Source organism: Nannospalax galili, unplaced genomic scaffold (assembly GCF_000622305.1).
Source record: "Nannospalax galili isolate Female #2095 unplaced genomic scaffold, S.galili_v1.0 scaffold795, whole genome shotgun sequence".
In the NCBI taxonomy this organism is placed as follows: Eukaryota; Metazoa; Chordata; class Mammalia; order Rodentia; family Spalacidae; genus Nannospalax; species Nannospalax galili.
In genome coordinates, this window is record NW_008336391.1 from 202,446 (window position 1) to 216,894 (window position 14,449).

General features: G+C 39.1%; 1 protein-coding gene across 7 annotated transcripts in view; it reads left to right on the plus strand.

The window, feature by feature from the left end:
* Cep128 (centrosomal protein 128) overlaps positions 1 to 14,449 on the plus strand; it is a 466,611-nt gene that overhangs the window by 153,061 nt on the left and 299,101 nt on the right. For all 7 annotated transcript variants that reach the window (XM_029562537.1, XM_029562536.1, XM_029562539.1 and 4 more), the window contains one exon: positions 11,390 to 11,740. In XM_029562537.1, the coding sequence (XP_029418397.1) occupies positions 11,390 to 11,740 (351 nt within the window). The remainder of the gene's footprint in view (positions 1 to 11,389; positions 11,741 to 14,449) is intronic.

The window sequence follows — 14,449 nt, forward strand, 5'->3', positions numbered from 1 at the left end:
CACTAGAGATAACTCTATTTCAAATGGCAGTTTGAATTGAATGGAATTTTATTTTCAAGTGGCTTGTCTACCATTGTTTGCAATATGCCTGTCTGTGTGTCCTGAATGTTGGGTGTTGGGATTAAAGGCGTGTGCCATTGTGCTGCAGGGGTTACTGTGTTCACTCTGGTGAAGAGCTGAGCTTTATATGCCTATGCTTGAGACATCATTTTGTGTTAATCTGAATTTTTCTTACATTCAGATAGATTCTATTTTTCACTGTACTAGGTTTCTAGAAGTTGTATCGTGGTACTGGTCATTCTTTTTTTTTGATTGAGTTTTTATGAGAAATATTGTCAGTAAGATTTGTGTTCTCACTAAAGATTTTTAACCAAAACAATTATACTTAATAAAAAGTAAAACTTTTAATCTATAATAATTAAAACTTAGAAATTATATGTTCCATCGAATAAGTATGATGTAAACATCTATATAATTTTTAAAATTTTTATTTATTTTTATTTTATGTGTACAAGTTTATTGCCTGCATGCATGTGAGTGCACTTGTGTCATGCAATGCTGCAGAGGTCAGAAGAGGGCTTCGGATTCCCCTGGAACTGGGGTTAAGGATGGTTCATAGTTGCCATGTGCGTTCTGAGAATCAAACCCGGGTCCTTTGCAAGATCAGTCAGTGCTCTTACCTGCTGAACCATCTCTCCAGCCCCACATCTATATAATTTTATTGAATGCATTTTTTATTCTAGTACATTAAACAGCATGTGTATAAACACAAAGCCAAAGTTATATAATCGATATACATGTAACTGATAGACCAGCTATTATAACAGTAAACTACAAATTCATAGTTCCATTCTCCCCCTAGAATTCAGAAGGGCTTTGCTCCACACTTTTTCAGCTGTTTCAAAACTAGAAAAGTTAAATTTAACAAGTGGCCTTTTCTCCCCATCAGTTTTCAACAGGAAACAGAAGACTTACAGATGATTGTATTTTCATTTGACTGTAGATCATTTTGGTGTTATTTTTGTAAACATTTTGAAATCATTATTTGAGTCCTTGAAACAGCCTTTATTTGTGACTATTTGGAGTCCTACCTTATAATCAGATTCACTAGTTCACCTTTACTCCTGTCCCTATTATGTTCCCAAGCCCTTTCCTCGGCCAGTGTCAAGGTTAGGGGTCCTTTGATGATGAGAACCCCTGAAGGACAGCAGGTCAGGAGTATTGGGCCCACTGTTGCTTTAGTGATGTTGGGAATTGAATTCTGGGATTGGCTGGTCTGCACATTTGTGTTTCTGTTCCCGTTTTCCCCATCCCCACTGCTCTTTCTCTTAAGTGCTTTCATTAGTAACAGAAATTTATCTTCTTTTGTTCATTTAATATCTAATGTTAGTTTAGGAATCTTCTTTTGAAGGAAGCATCATTGTTAGGAAACTGGTTCAGGTGAAAGACTGAGGGATGGGATGTCAGTATGTGCTAGGGAGCCTAAATTATGAAGAAAAATAAGAGTTGAAACAGACAAGAAGGGATTGTTTGTAATGTATCACATTCATTAAAAATAACTAGTGTTAGGTATCTGTCTTCCCTGCTAGACTGTGTAGCTTCTTGGAGCAGCAGAACATGGAGCCATGTCATCATATTTGTTTTGTCTCTGAGCAGCTTGCATAGGAGCTAGTAAATACTTACTGTGTTGAATAGAAGCATATAGGGTGTTTCCTTCAAAAAAACAGACAAGTGATATTTTCTTTCAGGTCTCTTAAATGCCACCATTTGTTCTTAGGTAAGAAGTCAGCTTTATTTAATTTGATTGCTGTAATTGAAGTCAGATGAAAAAAGAATTGGTTATAAAAGTATTCTTGCTTTAAAAAGGATAATCTTCAACTATTTTTAATGTTGCCATAATATTTTAATACTTGAGAGTTAGCAGACTCCCTTGGTGATGAATCATCCTCAGCTACGTATCTGATCATGTTGATCCCTTGCTGGGAAACGTTTGAAAGCTCAAAGTAGATTTTGATGTTCTCCCACCTCAGTTTCTGACCTTAGTTCTAGTCTTCCTTTAGCATTCTTGATTGATTCTTCTTCATCACTAGCCCCAGTGGTTCTCTGTGGGACTCTGGTGTGTTCTCTTGGTCATGGTGACTCATTTCTACTGGTTCCAGATCTTCTCTTTATGTTTTACTTTGCCTGCGATTCCCTTCTTTTGTCTTTCTTCTTTCTGAAGTGTTACTGGACAGATTAGTTTTTGTTGAATCTACTGACTTTGATCCTGTTTCCATTAGCTAATGTCTTCTCTGCCTGCCTGTTCCATTTGCCCAGCCAGCGTTTCCCATGCAGTATTTTCCTCCGAAGCCTAGCGTACAGTCTTGAATGTTACAGATAATATGTGGTTTATGCCTGGTATTTATTCATTTATTCATTTATTAATTTGTTAATTTATATATTGATTCTTTTTGAGAAGGGTCTTACTATGTAGTTCTGGTTGGCCTGGAAGTCAGAGTGTGGTGGTTTCAATGAAAATGTCTCCCATAGGCTCCAAGGGTTTGGACATTTTGTCCCCAGATGATGGCGCTGTTTTGGGAGGTTTTAGAAGATGTGGCTGTCCTGGAGGACATGTGTGTGGGCTTAGAGAGTTCTTAAGCTTTGCTGGATCTCTCGTTACTGTTTTGCTTCCTGTGCCTGCATGATGATGTGACAACTTAGCTTCTGCTGCTCCTGCTCCAGCCACCTCCAGCCACCATGCCTCCCTGCCGTGACGGATTATAAGTCCCATGGAACCATAAACTCGAATAAACTCTTCCTTCTATAAATTGCTTGGGTCAGTGTTTCTATCACAGCAACAGAAAAGTTACTGATACACAGAGGTAACTTTCTGGAGTCAGTTCTCTCTTCACTGTGGGTCCAGGCTTGTACAGCCCCTCCCTCCCTTCCTCTCTCCCTCCCTCTCTCCCTCCCTCCCTCCCTCCCTCCCTCCCGAAGAGAGTCTTATTGTGTTGCCTTGGCTGTAGACCAGGCTGGCCTGTAATGCAGAGATACTCCTGCCTCTGCCTCCTGAGTGTTGGGATAAAAGACATGAACTACCAAGCCCTTAATGCCTTATTTGTATGAGGAACCTATGTAACTTTTGTAGAATTAGCTTGCTACAGTTGCAGGGGGTTGGCGAGATAGCTTAGCATTTAAGAGGACTTGCTGCTCTTCAGAGGATCAGGGTTTGGTTCCCAGCACCCATTTTAGGTGGCTCACAACCAATGTAGCTTCAGCTTCAGGGGATCTGAGGTCCTCATCTGCCACCCACACATACACTGCATACATTCACAGAGATACAAACACATACACATAAATAAAAATACCAAAAAGTCAATCTTAAAAACATAATCTTAAAAAAATCAGTTTAAGGGAGAGGGTTCTATCGATGTTGTTTATAGATATTAATCACTGTTAATTGTTTTCTAGCTCCTTCTGTGTATTCTTTAGTTGCTTTACTAACAAAGTAAAGAGTTAATGGGTAGGCCTGTGACAGCCATTCATAGAAAGGTGGGCTTTTGCCAGCATCTGAATGACACTGAATGACAGCATCTGAATGACAGGTACTTCTCTGCAGTGATATGAATGAACTTTCTCTAATAAGAAGGATGGTTTACTTTGCTTAGACTGCATAAATAATGCCATTTATGTTGAATACCTGCTTTTTCTCTTGGATTTTGAATTTTGATACATGTTAGGCAGATGGTGCTTATTTGAACAGCCTGTGATTAAATGTTGGGCACTGACCCTTTGATGAGTTTCCCTAATTGATAACATTTTACATGTCCTGTTAAAATTCTATGCTGGAGGGATTGTGCGTGTCCTGTGTAACTCCATTGGGAGAGAACTGGATGCTTGCTCCTGTTTTCCATGAACATCAGCCTGTTTTCCTTTTTCCTTTGCTGGTCTTGCCCAGTATCTTTTCATTTTACTGAACTTTAAGTCTGACTATAATGTGCTGAGTCCTCCATATCCCAAACCTAAGCCCTTTAACATACCTGCACATCATCATTTCTCCCCTTTTGAAGAAAGAATAGACATGGAGTGGAGCTGTATAGAGTTTCAGATTTAGATGCAGCCCTTGAAGCCTTTTGGTCATGTGTGGAAAGGAGGCCTTAGTCAAATGGACATTTCTATGTTTTTTGGAGTTTTCCTTTGACAGTGTTTATACAATGAGAAATAAATAGCTGATGGATATAATGAAGTAATATACTGCTTATTCTTTCTGCTGTAGAGGCTGAGATAATTTTATAACTTCTAAATATACAGGGTTTTTCAGGGTAGAAGATGCCTTCAGGAAATAGCAGTAACAAGTTTATTTATATAAGGAAGAGAGAGTTCTAATCTTCAGAAGTCACAGACGATAATTAGCCTTTAGTATGGTTCAGAATAGAGTCAGGGTGTGGTGACAGACCAGCTTGGAGTTCTAGGTCAACCAGAGCTACATAGTGAGACCCTGTCTCCAAAAAATAAGAAAAGAAAAAAGATTCATAACTGTATAGATCGATCATTTTTGGGGTGTCCTGTCTTAAATGACTCATGTTTTCTTCTAAAGAAGAAGGTGTATTGCATGCTAAAAGTTTGGGGAAAGATTGTAGAGTATGAGATGAGACATTTTGGACTGGCTGTAGTGTAACTTGGATAGGGGCATGTGGAAAAAATCGTGGGTGCTGAGTGCTGGCTCTCAATGTGTGATCAAAGTGACTGATATGCTTGTGTGACTTTTCCTTAAGTGATTCATGGCATATGGTAGGAATTAAGAAACTGTTTAGTTCATTCAGAGTTGGTGGTTTTGTTGTTAAAGTTCAGCAGATGACCAGTTCTGAAAAAGATTTTAAGATGTCAGCATGTTAGCAAGAAATTGGTCAAACAGAAGGAATATGGAGGTTGGAGGCCAGGTTTGAAAGCTAGCACAGAGGCTGTTAAGGGTGAGGTGCTGTCCTTGATCAGTGCAGCAGCAGGAAGTGAGAGAACTGGGAGGTTGGTAAGGTGTACAAGGGACTGTGCAAGTGGTAGGAGGGCCATCCTTAAAGGTGACCGTTCTGCCAAACATGAAGATAGAGCCCTGGAGTTGGCAGCTAAAGAGGCATCGGACTTAGGGTCTTGTAAGGATCAGATAGTCTAGGAAATCACAAACTGGAGTCCTGGGATCAGACTTTGTCCAACTGCTCCCTTGCTTACAGGATGTGTCATCTTGAGCGTGTTTTTTTGTTTCTCATTTTTTATTGAATTTTTGAGAATTTCATAGAATATATTTTGGTCATATTTAGACCTCTTCCCATATAAGCACCTTGCCCTTAATACTCTGCCAGAATTCAAGTACTCTGTTATATATAATAATGCCTATCAAATCAAATTTGTGTCCCTAAATGTTCTTTGTTGTGGGTCCATGCTATAGAGCCTGATTAACCTATCCACTGTCACACCCTTAAAAAAAACTGACCCTCCCTCTCCCAGCAAACTATTGATTACCAGTAGTTAGTTCCTCACCTAGCGCTGGAGCTTCTTACCCACTTCCCCATTTCTGTGCTGGAATTTTTTCTGGTTTAAGCTTACATGAGGCTTGTGCAGGCTGTCACCACTGCTGTGAGTTCATCTGTATGACTGCCCAGCTGTCTGGAAAACTGCTTCCTTATGGTCGTACACCTCCTCTAGCTCTTACAATCTTTCTGCTTTTTCTTCTGCAACAATTCCTGAACCTTTGGTGGCAGAGATTTGATATAGATGTCCTATTCAGACCTGAGCACTCTGCAGACTCTTAATTCTTTACACGCTGGCCAGTTGTTGGTCAATGGGTTAATCACTATCTACTGCATGAGGAAGCTTCTCTGGTTAGAGTTGAGAGATGCGTTTATCTGTTGAGTAACAGGAAGTCTTGAGCAGGTTCTAAGTGCAACAAGTCTTTGTTGCCTGTCATTGAAATGAAGGTGAATTAGGGCCTTAACTGTAGGGGTTAGTCTGAAGGAAGTAGTTCCCTCAAATCTCTGGCACTATTCAAGAGCTCAGTGAATTTTAGTAGCAGTGTAGTTGTTGATTATTGTTGCTAGCACCTTATGTCTGAGGTCTCAGTTTAGTTCCTGTCCTTCAAGAGGCTTTCCAGTCACATTGTAGAATCTAGACCGTTTGGGGAAACTCTGCATCATGTACTAGCCTTAATGCTGTTGGCTGTGATTTTGCCATTGCTACGAATACCTCCTCAAGGACCGTTAAGTCTTTTGGTATTTACACTCTAATTAATCTTTCTATTAACCAGGTGTTTAACACAGAGTAGGTGTAATCATTCACCTTTTAAGTATTTACTGAAAAAATGGACAAGAAGAAAAAAACAACAAAGTTCTACATTTTTTGTGTGCGTTATTTGCCTCGTGCTCATTAATAAGGCTGATTTCTAGAACATCGATAAAGCTTTTAGAAAAAGGGCAAAAGGGAAACCATAGTCACTAGGGTTTCCTGATCTCATTGTAGAATTTTCCACACAAACAAGTACAGAGTTTTTCAGTTTACTGTTTTGTTTGTGTGGACAAGGGAGTGACTCATGTCTTCCAGGATGCCTTGCTAACTGTTCCAATGCAAACCTGTTGCTTTAAAAATGAACTTTGTTTCAGAGGCATCATTATTTAAAAAAATCCCCACACATTTGTCACAATGTCAAACTGACTTTAATCATGGGGAAATGATACTTCACTTTGAGCCCTGATCATAGATTGAGACAGAAGGCTTCCAGGTCAGTTCCAGCTTCATTGCTCTAAGTCCTGTGTCCAAAGTATGTCCTGACTTCAACAGTAGGTTCTTACCTTCAAGTTCTGGGAGGTAATCAAAGGCCGTGGCAATAGCTTGTGTTATTTTGATAGTCTCTTGGACTACCCTGACCAACAACTCAAAGGAAGGTCTCTCCTGTCTGGCACTGTGCTCCTTGCCATACACCCCCTGGGTATACACATGTGCTAATGTTCAAATAGTGTATGTATGTTATATATGTATTTTTTTGGTGTTTTTGTGTTAATACATTTCCCTCTGACTTTTAAAAAATATATTTTATTTATTATTTTTATTTTATGTATATGAGTGTTTTGCCTGCATGTATGTGAGTGCACCCGTGTTGTGTAATGCTGTGGAGGTCCGAAGAGGGCGTTGGATTCCCCTGGAACTGGAGTTAAGGATGGTTCGTAGCCACCATGTGAGTGCTGGGAATTGAACCAGGTTCTCTGTAAGAGCAGTCAGTGCTCTTAACTGCTGAGCCATCTCTCCAGCTCCTCCCTCTGACTTTTTATGCCACCTAAGCCTTATCTCCTCTCTCTCTCTCTCTCACCTCCCTCCTCCTTTTCTAGTTTAAATATCCCCATTTCCTCTTGTTAATACTTGTCTCTTGCTATCCCCCTTCTCTTGAGTTCCTTCTTCCCCTTTACCCCCATTGGTTCTTTGTATGCCTTTTCCTTCTCCATTCCCAGTTCAATACCCCCTTTACCTCTGTTTCCCCCCTTGGTAACTTTTGTTTCCTACTATCCTCCTCTCTCAGGCTCTTTCTTTTCTTTAACCTTCCAGTATCCTTTCCATTTTCCTGGCTCCTAGTGTTACATCAGAATATATACAATCAAATATAAGGGATTGGTGCTAAGCTCTGTGAATGAAGGAGAAAATACACTGCTTGCTTTTCCGAGTCTGTTATTTCACTTAGTATAAGTTTCTAGTTCCATCCATTTACCTGCAGACTTCATAATTTCGTCTTTCTTTACTGCTGAGTAGAACTCCATTGTGTAAATGTACATTTTCATTATCCATTTGTCAGTTGAAGAACATTTACGTTGTTTCCATTTCTTGTGAAAAGAGCAACAACAAATAGGGATGTACAGGTATCTTCTACAGTAGGATGAGTCCTTTGGGTATATGCCAAGGTGTAGTATAATGAGATCATATGGTAAGTTCATTTTTAGTTTTTTTAAGAGTTCTCCACACTGCTTTCCACGGTGGTTGCAGGAGTTTGCAATCCCACCAGCAGAGAATGAGAATTTCCTTCTCCACATCCTCTCCAGCATTTCGTGCCTTTTGTTCTCTTGATCTTAGCCAGTCTGATTTGAGTAAGGCAAAAATCTTAAAGTGGTTTTGATCTGTATTTCTCTAATTACTAAGGATGTTGAATACTTTTAAAAATGTTTCTTAGCTGTTTTTATTTCTTTGTTTGAGAACTCTGTGTTCGGGTCCTTAGCCCATCTCTTTATTGGGTCATTTATTTTCTTTTTTCTTTTTTTTTTTTTTTTGTTTTTTGAGTTCTTTGTGTATTCTGAATATTAATCCTCTGTTGGACATGTACCAGGTAAAGATTTTCTCCCACTCAGTGGATTTCCTCTTCACTTCCTTGATTGTTTCTTTTGTTGTATAGAAGCTTTTTAGTTTAATGAGGTCCCACTTGTTAATTGTTGACCTTAATTCCTGAGCAACTGATACCCAATTTAGAGAATCCTTTCCTACACCTACATCTTGTATGGTACTGCCTTGTTTTCTTCTAGCAGTTTCAGAATTTCAGGTTTCATGTTGAGGTCTCTGATCCATTTGGAATGGACTTTTGTGCAGGGTGAAAGATAAGGGTCCAATTTCATTTTTCTGCAGGTGGAGATCCAGTTTTGCCAGTACCATTTGTTGAAGATACTGTCTTTCCTCCAGCATGTGTTATTGGCCCCTTTGTCAAATATCAGGTGACTGAAATTGCATATACTCAAGTTTGGGTCTTCTAATATGCTCCATTGATCTATGTGTCTGTTTTTATGCTAGTACCATGTTTTTTAAAAAAAAATCTTCATGGGTATGAGTTTATTGCATACGTATGTGTAACTGCACCTGTGTTCTGCAACGCTTGAGATCAGAAGAGAGCATAGTATTCCCCTGGAACTGGAGTTACAGATAGTTTTTAGCTGCCATGTGGGTGCTAGGAATGGAACCTGTGTCCTCTGCAGGAACAGTCAGTGCTCTTAACCACTGAGCCATCTCTCCAGCCCTAGTACCATGCTGTTTTTATGACTGTAGTTCTGTAATATAGTTTGTGATCTGGTATGGTGATCCCCCCCACCCCCAGCTTTGCTCTTTTTTGCCCAAGATTGCTTTGGCAACTGAGGGTCTTTTCTGGTTGCATATGAATTTTAGGATTTTTTTCCAGCTCTGTGAGAATGTCATGGGGATTTCGATTGGCATTGCATCAAATCTGTAGATTACTTTTTGTAGGATTGTCATTTTCACAACATTATTTCTACCATTCCCTCAGTACGGTAGGCCTTCCATCTCCTGGTGCCTTCTTGTATGTCTTTCTTTAAAGATTTAAAATTTTCATTGTAGATATCTTTAATGTCTTTGGTTAGATTTATTCCTAGATATTTTGTGTATGTGTGTGTGTGTGTGTGTGTGTTTGTGTGTGTGTGTATGTGTGTGTGTGTGTGTGTGTGGCTATTGTGAATGGGACAGTTTCCATGAATGCTTTTTCTGAGTGTTTGTTTTTGATATAAAAAGGCTGCTGATTTTTGTAAGTTGATTTTTTTTTTAATCTGCCACTTTACTGGAAGTATTGATCATTTCTAGTAGTCTTCTGGTGGAATTTTTGGATCTCTCTTATCTAATATTGTATCATTTGCAAATAGTGATAATTCGACCTCTTCTTTTCCAGTTAGTACTTTTCAAAATTTCCTTCTCTTGTCTTATTGCTATTGCAATAGTCTTTGATAGGCAGATCAGCAGGAGGGCAAGAGCAAGACCTGGATGGGACAGCCTGTGGAGGATCTAACAAAGAAAGCTGGAGAATTGAGCTAGTCTGTGTGCATGGGATCAGGATGCAGTGTGCAGGTCTCTAATAAGAGGGTATTCCAGAGATCTGGGAGGGAAAGAGCAGGAGTGGGCCTGGGCCTAAGGATACAAGGGGGACCTAGTGCAGGGAGGGAGTGGAGCTGTTCATTCTTCTGAGGAATCAAGATATAGTGGGTGGGATCAGACACTCCAGGGTGGTAGGCAAGTCTCAGGCAGGCAGATCAGGATGCCAAGGGTAAGGTGGGGATGAGGACAGCCTGTGGAGGGTCTAACAAACTATGCTAGAGTATTAACGTAGTTTGGGTTAGGAAGCTAGTCCAGGGATCTGAGTTGGAAGAGTAGGAGTGGGCCTGGTCCCAAGGCTAGAAGGGTGACAGGGTGTAGGGAGAGAGTGGAGCTGTTGAGGGTGCAGGGGAATCAAGACGCAGAGGGTGGGATCTGACTTACCAGGGTAGAAGGCAGGTCTGTAGCATTCATATTAGGAAGCCAGGGGCAAGTTGGGGGTGGGACAGCCTTTGGAGTTTGAGAACTGAGCTGGTCTAAGTGCAGGGGAACTGGACATAGTGGGCAGATCTGGATTTAGAGGGTAGTTCAGAGTTCTAGGGCAGAAAGAACAGGAGTGGGCCTGAGCCCAAGGGTATAAGGGACAGTGAGTGCTGGGAGAGACCTAAGTGTTATTTTTGTTACCTCTGTGTATAGAAAAATAAATATCATTGGGGATAGCCCATGTGAAACATTGTGAGCTTTAATTCCTATACTTGTGACTTCCTTACAATGTTTTTTGAGTGATTATAACAGTCTTTTACTTAAAAGCCACATCGTCTTATTTTTGAAATAAAAATATTTGCTTATTCTCACATTAAAATGTGTATTATTCATTGTAATTTAACATAATTTCCAAATATAAAAATGACTGCCCTTGTTTGGGGAAAGTTAGATTTTAATATACTTGTCTTGATTAGAGAAATAGTCCAAATAAATTCACATGCAGATCTATAGCAGTGATTCATTCCAGCTTTAGGGAAGTGTTCAGACTGATGTCATTGTATTGCTTTAGCTGGACACCACTGTGACCACTTCCCTGGGAAGCTTCCAAATGAGCTTTCAAGCATAGCACCTATCTACAGCATGCTTTGTCGTCAGGTGTCATGCTATTGTTGCTGATTTTCATTTTACTATAGTACAATTTTATGTGCTGCCAGGATGTGAACTGTTACATGATTACTTTGCAGAGTTTTCTAACAATCGGACACATTTTAAATCACTGTTATTTCTCTAGTTGAACAAAGTAGTCAGTTTTTCTAAAGTAACACCCATTGTTTTTCTCAGTCTGTGGCGGTTGAAAAGGTTCACATTTTCATTGTTTTTCACAGAGAAGTGTGAAAGAGAGGAATAGTTCTATAGAAATTATTTCTAACTAATTTGACTGTTTAAGTACATAGAAATGACTCTGGATTGATTTTTAATGAAATTTAAGAGTTATGATTTTCATTGCAGGGACATTAGAGACTGTTGGTTTGTATGGCACATGTCCAGTCTTGCCAAGATTTTATTTTTAATGCTCCATATGGTTTGTTCACAGACTCTAACACATGAATTGGAGAACAGGGAAAAACAACAACTGCAAATGTTGGATCAACTTAAGGAGATCCAGAAGCACTTTGAGACCTGCGAGGCTGATCATAAGCACGCCGACCTCCAGATCACAGAGCTAACTAACCATGCAGAGGATGCAACTAAGCAGGCAGAGTACTATCTCCATGAGTTCCGGAAGTCAGAGGCCCTGAGAGAGGAGACAGAGAAGAGGAGAGAAGACCTGAAAACGAAAGCTCAGGAATGCATTCGACAGTGGAAGCTCAAGCACAGAAAGCTGGAGCGAGGGTTGGAGAAACAAACTGAAACTCTTGAGCAGCTGACAGACAAGAATAATCAGGTATAAGAGCCAAGTTCCTAAGGAATGGTTTAGCTACACTAGCCGTTGGTCATCCATCCTTGGAACAAACACTTTAGAGCAATACATAGAGCCTATCAATAAGTCTTTGAGAAAAGAAGCTTTATGTCCTATTTTGTTCAAGGTAAAACATTATTTAGATTTTTTCAAAGTCTTTTAAATATTTAAGTATTGTGTGGCTTTTCAGAACATGGAGAGACCTACTCCCTGCTTCAGTTTAGCCTTGAGTTTTCTAAATATAATTATTTTTCAATATTCTAATGGAAGAAAGTCACCAAATCTCCCATAACATCATATGACTTTTTCCCTACTGCATCTATTTTAAAATCTCTTTAATTGTATGTTTTACTCTAAGGATAGGTTAGAAAGAAGCTTATTAAAAATGCAGTAGCTATTAATGGGCTATTTTCTGGAAGCAATCGTAATAGGCTTACCTAAATGAGTGAAGTGACATTCTCACTGACTGAGTAGTGCTATCAGGTCACAAGGCTCCTTATGACTATTTGATGCCCTTGTGACCGTGGCAGAAAGCATTTTATTAATCTTGTAGGCATTCACACTATCTTGTCTCTTATGTAACCAGTTCCTTTAAATATATTTGATGCTCATATGTTGATTTTTGACTATCTTTGGGTTGAATTAAACACAGATGTTTAGAAGATAACAAAAAGCAAAGTCATGGTTAGTTTTTCTTCATATTTAGTCTTGGGTTATCATTTGTGCTTTGCTATTTGTCAAGCATATGGAATAATCCAGAAGAGTGATCATTTGATTACTTTCTTTTGAACAACAACAATATTGAATGAATGAAAATACAGTAGAGTTATGTTTTTTGTTTTGTTACTTTTTTCCCCCCCCCAATCTTTTTAGTCTTTTTGAAACAGGTCTCCCTGTAGCCCCAGCTGGCCTGGAACTCACTATGTAGACCAGGCTGTCCTTGAACTCACACAGATCTGCCTGCCCCTGCCTTTCAAGTGCTTGGACTAAAGGCGTGCACCCCATACCCAGCCTAGTAGAGTTATATTTATAAAGTCAGCTGGAAGTACTTAAGAATGGAAGTTGCGTATTTTGGATGAGGTGCCATGATTATGATATTTTACCTCATCCATATGTATTTTTCAGATGTAAGATGAAGGAAGTGATCACTCTGCACTCACTGTGGAGTGCTTTTCATTTTAACTTATCTGACACATGGTGAATGACTGGTTGCTAGGAGGTAAAGCAGTCCTAGAGCTTTTAGACTTGAATATGATCTGCTTTGATCCTAACAAATTTCTTTCCTTCGATTATTCTGTTGTCAGCCTGACTTGGCAATTGATTCCATGAGCACGTCTGTAAAGGAAAGTGGCTAGAGAAGAGAGAGTTGAAGTCGGTTGATTGGGAACTACCAGGAGATCTTACTTAGAGGAAATGTAGAAGGGCTCATGTCATCAGGCAGTACCCAGTTTATGGCATGGTGCTCATAGTTTACTAGGTTGAGTTTTCAGAATATTAAAATTTTTTAAACAATTATTTCCCAGAATACTCCTGATATAATTATTTTTATCTCTTAGCATTGCTAATGATAAGCAAAGAAGTAGTTTTAAAGTGATTGCTGCGGTTCTAATAGTATTATAATTATCACAGCAGGCATTGTAATTTCTCTTTAAAAGCCTTGAAAATTAATGCAGCATGCTGCAGTTCAAGCAATGGTTAATCAAGGAAGAAAGAGCAAGAACTGAAGCTTTAAGTGTCCAGGAAATCGGTGATGTGCAAATACATGCTAAATAATTTTGGAAAAAAATATCTGAGGGCAGGGGAGATGGCTCGTTGGGTAAAGTGCTTGCTGAAAATATAAGGACCTGAGTTCAGATCTCTAGCACCCGGGTAAAATCTGGGTGTAGCATCATGTGCCTCTGATAGCACTGCTGGAGATCAGAGATAGGCATATCCCAGGGGTATGCTGGCCAATCAGTCTATCCAAAACAGCAAGCTTCAGGTTCAGTGGGAGACCCTGTCTTCAAAGAAAGATAAGGTGGAAATAATGGAGAAGATAGCTTAATGTGGAGCTGGGGATGTAAGTCAGTGCTACTGTGATCCCTTGGCATGCTCGATGCTCTGGGTTCAATCCCAAATATGATACACAAAATTTTTCACTGAATATTACCTGTAAAGAATATTTCATTAACTTAAAAAATTTAATAATAATCACAAAGGCACCTTAAAACATTATATAGTCTACTTTTTTTTTGTTTGCTGCAAATTAGTTTTATGAAGTGACTCCAGAGTCTATTTGGAAGTATATTTTAAAATGAAAAAAAAAAAAAAAAAAAAAAGACGGTGACTAAACAGTTGACCTCTGACCAGAGAAAATGGAATTTGATTTTTAGTTCCACCATTATATAGGTCTATGGGCTTAAAAATTTTAGTCATACATTTTCATTGCAACAATTAATTCATATTATGACTGAGTACAATAGCTTCCTCTAAATGCCAACACCATGTTCTTGTATTTCCTAACCTCCAGAGTGTGCTATTTGTTTACAATAGGTAACATCCTCATATACTTTGTAATAATATAGACACAGTTCCAGAAATTAAGGAGAGATATCTTTGAGGGAATCATTCTATTTATCCCACTAAAGAAGATGCAAACGCTCTGTAAATATAATATGGCATGAGTTTAAAAATCTTAAGAAGAGACTGCTTAAA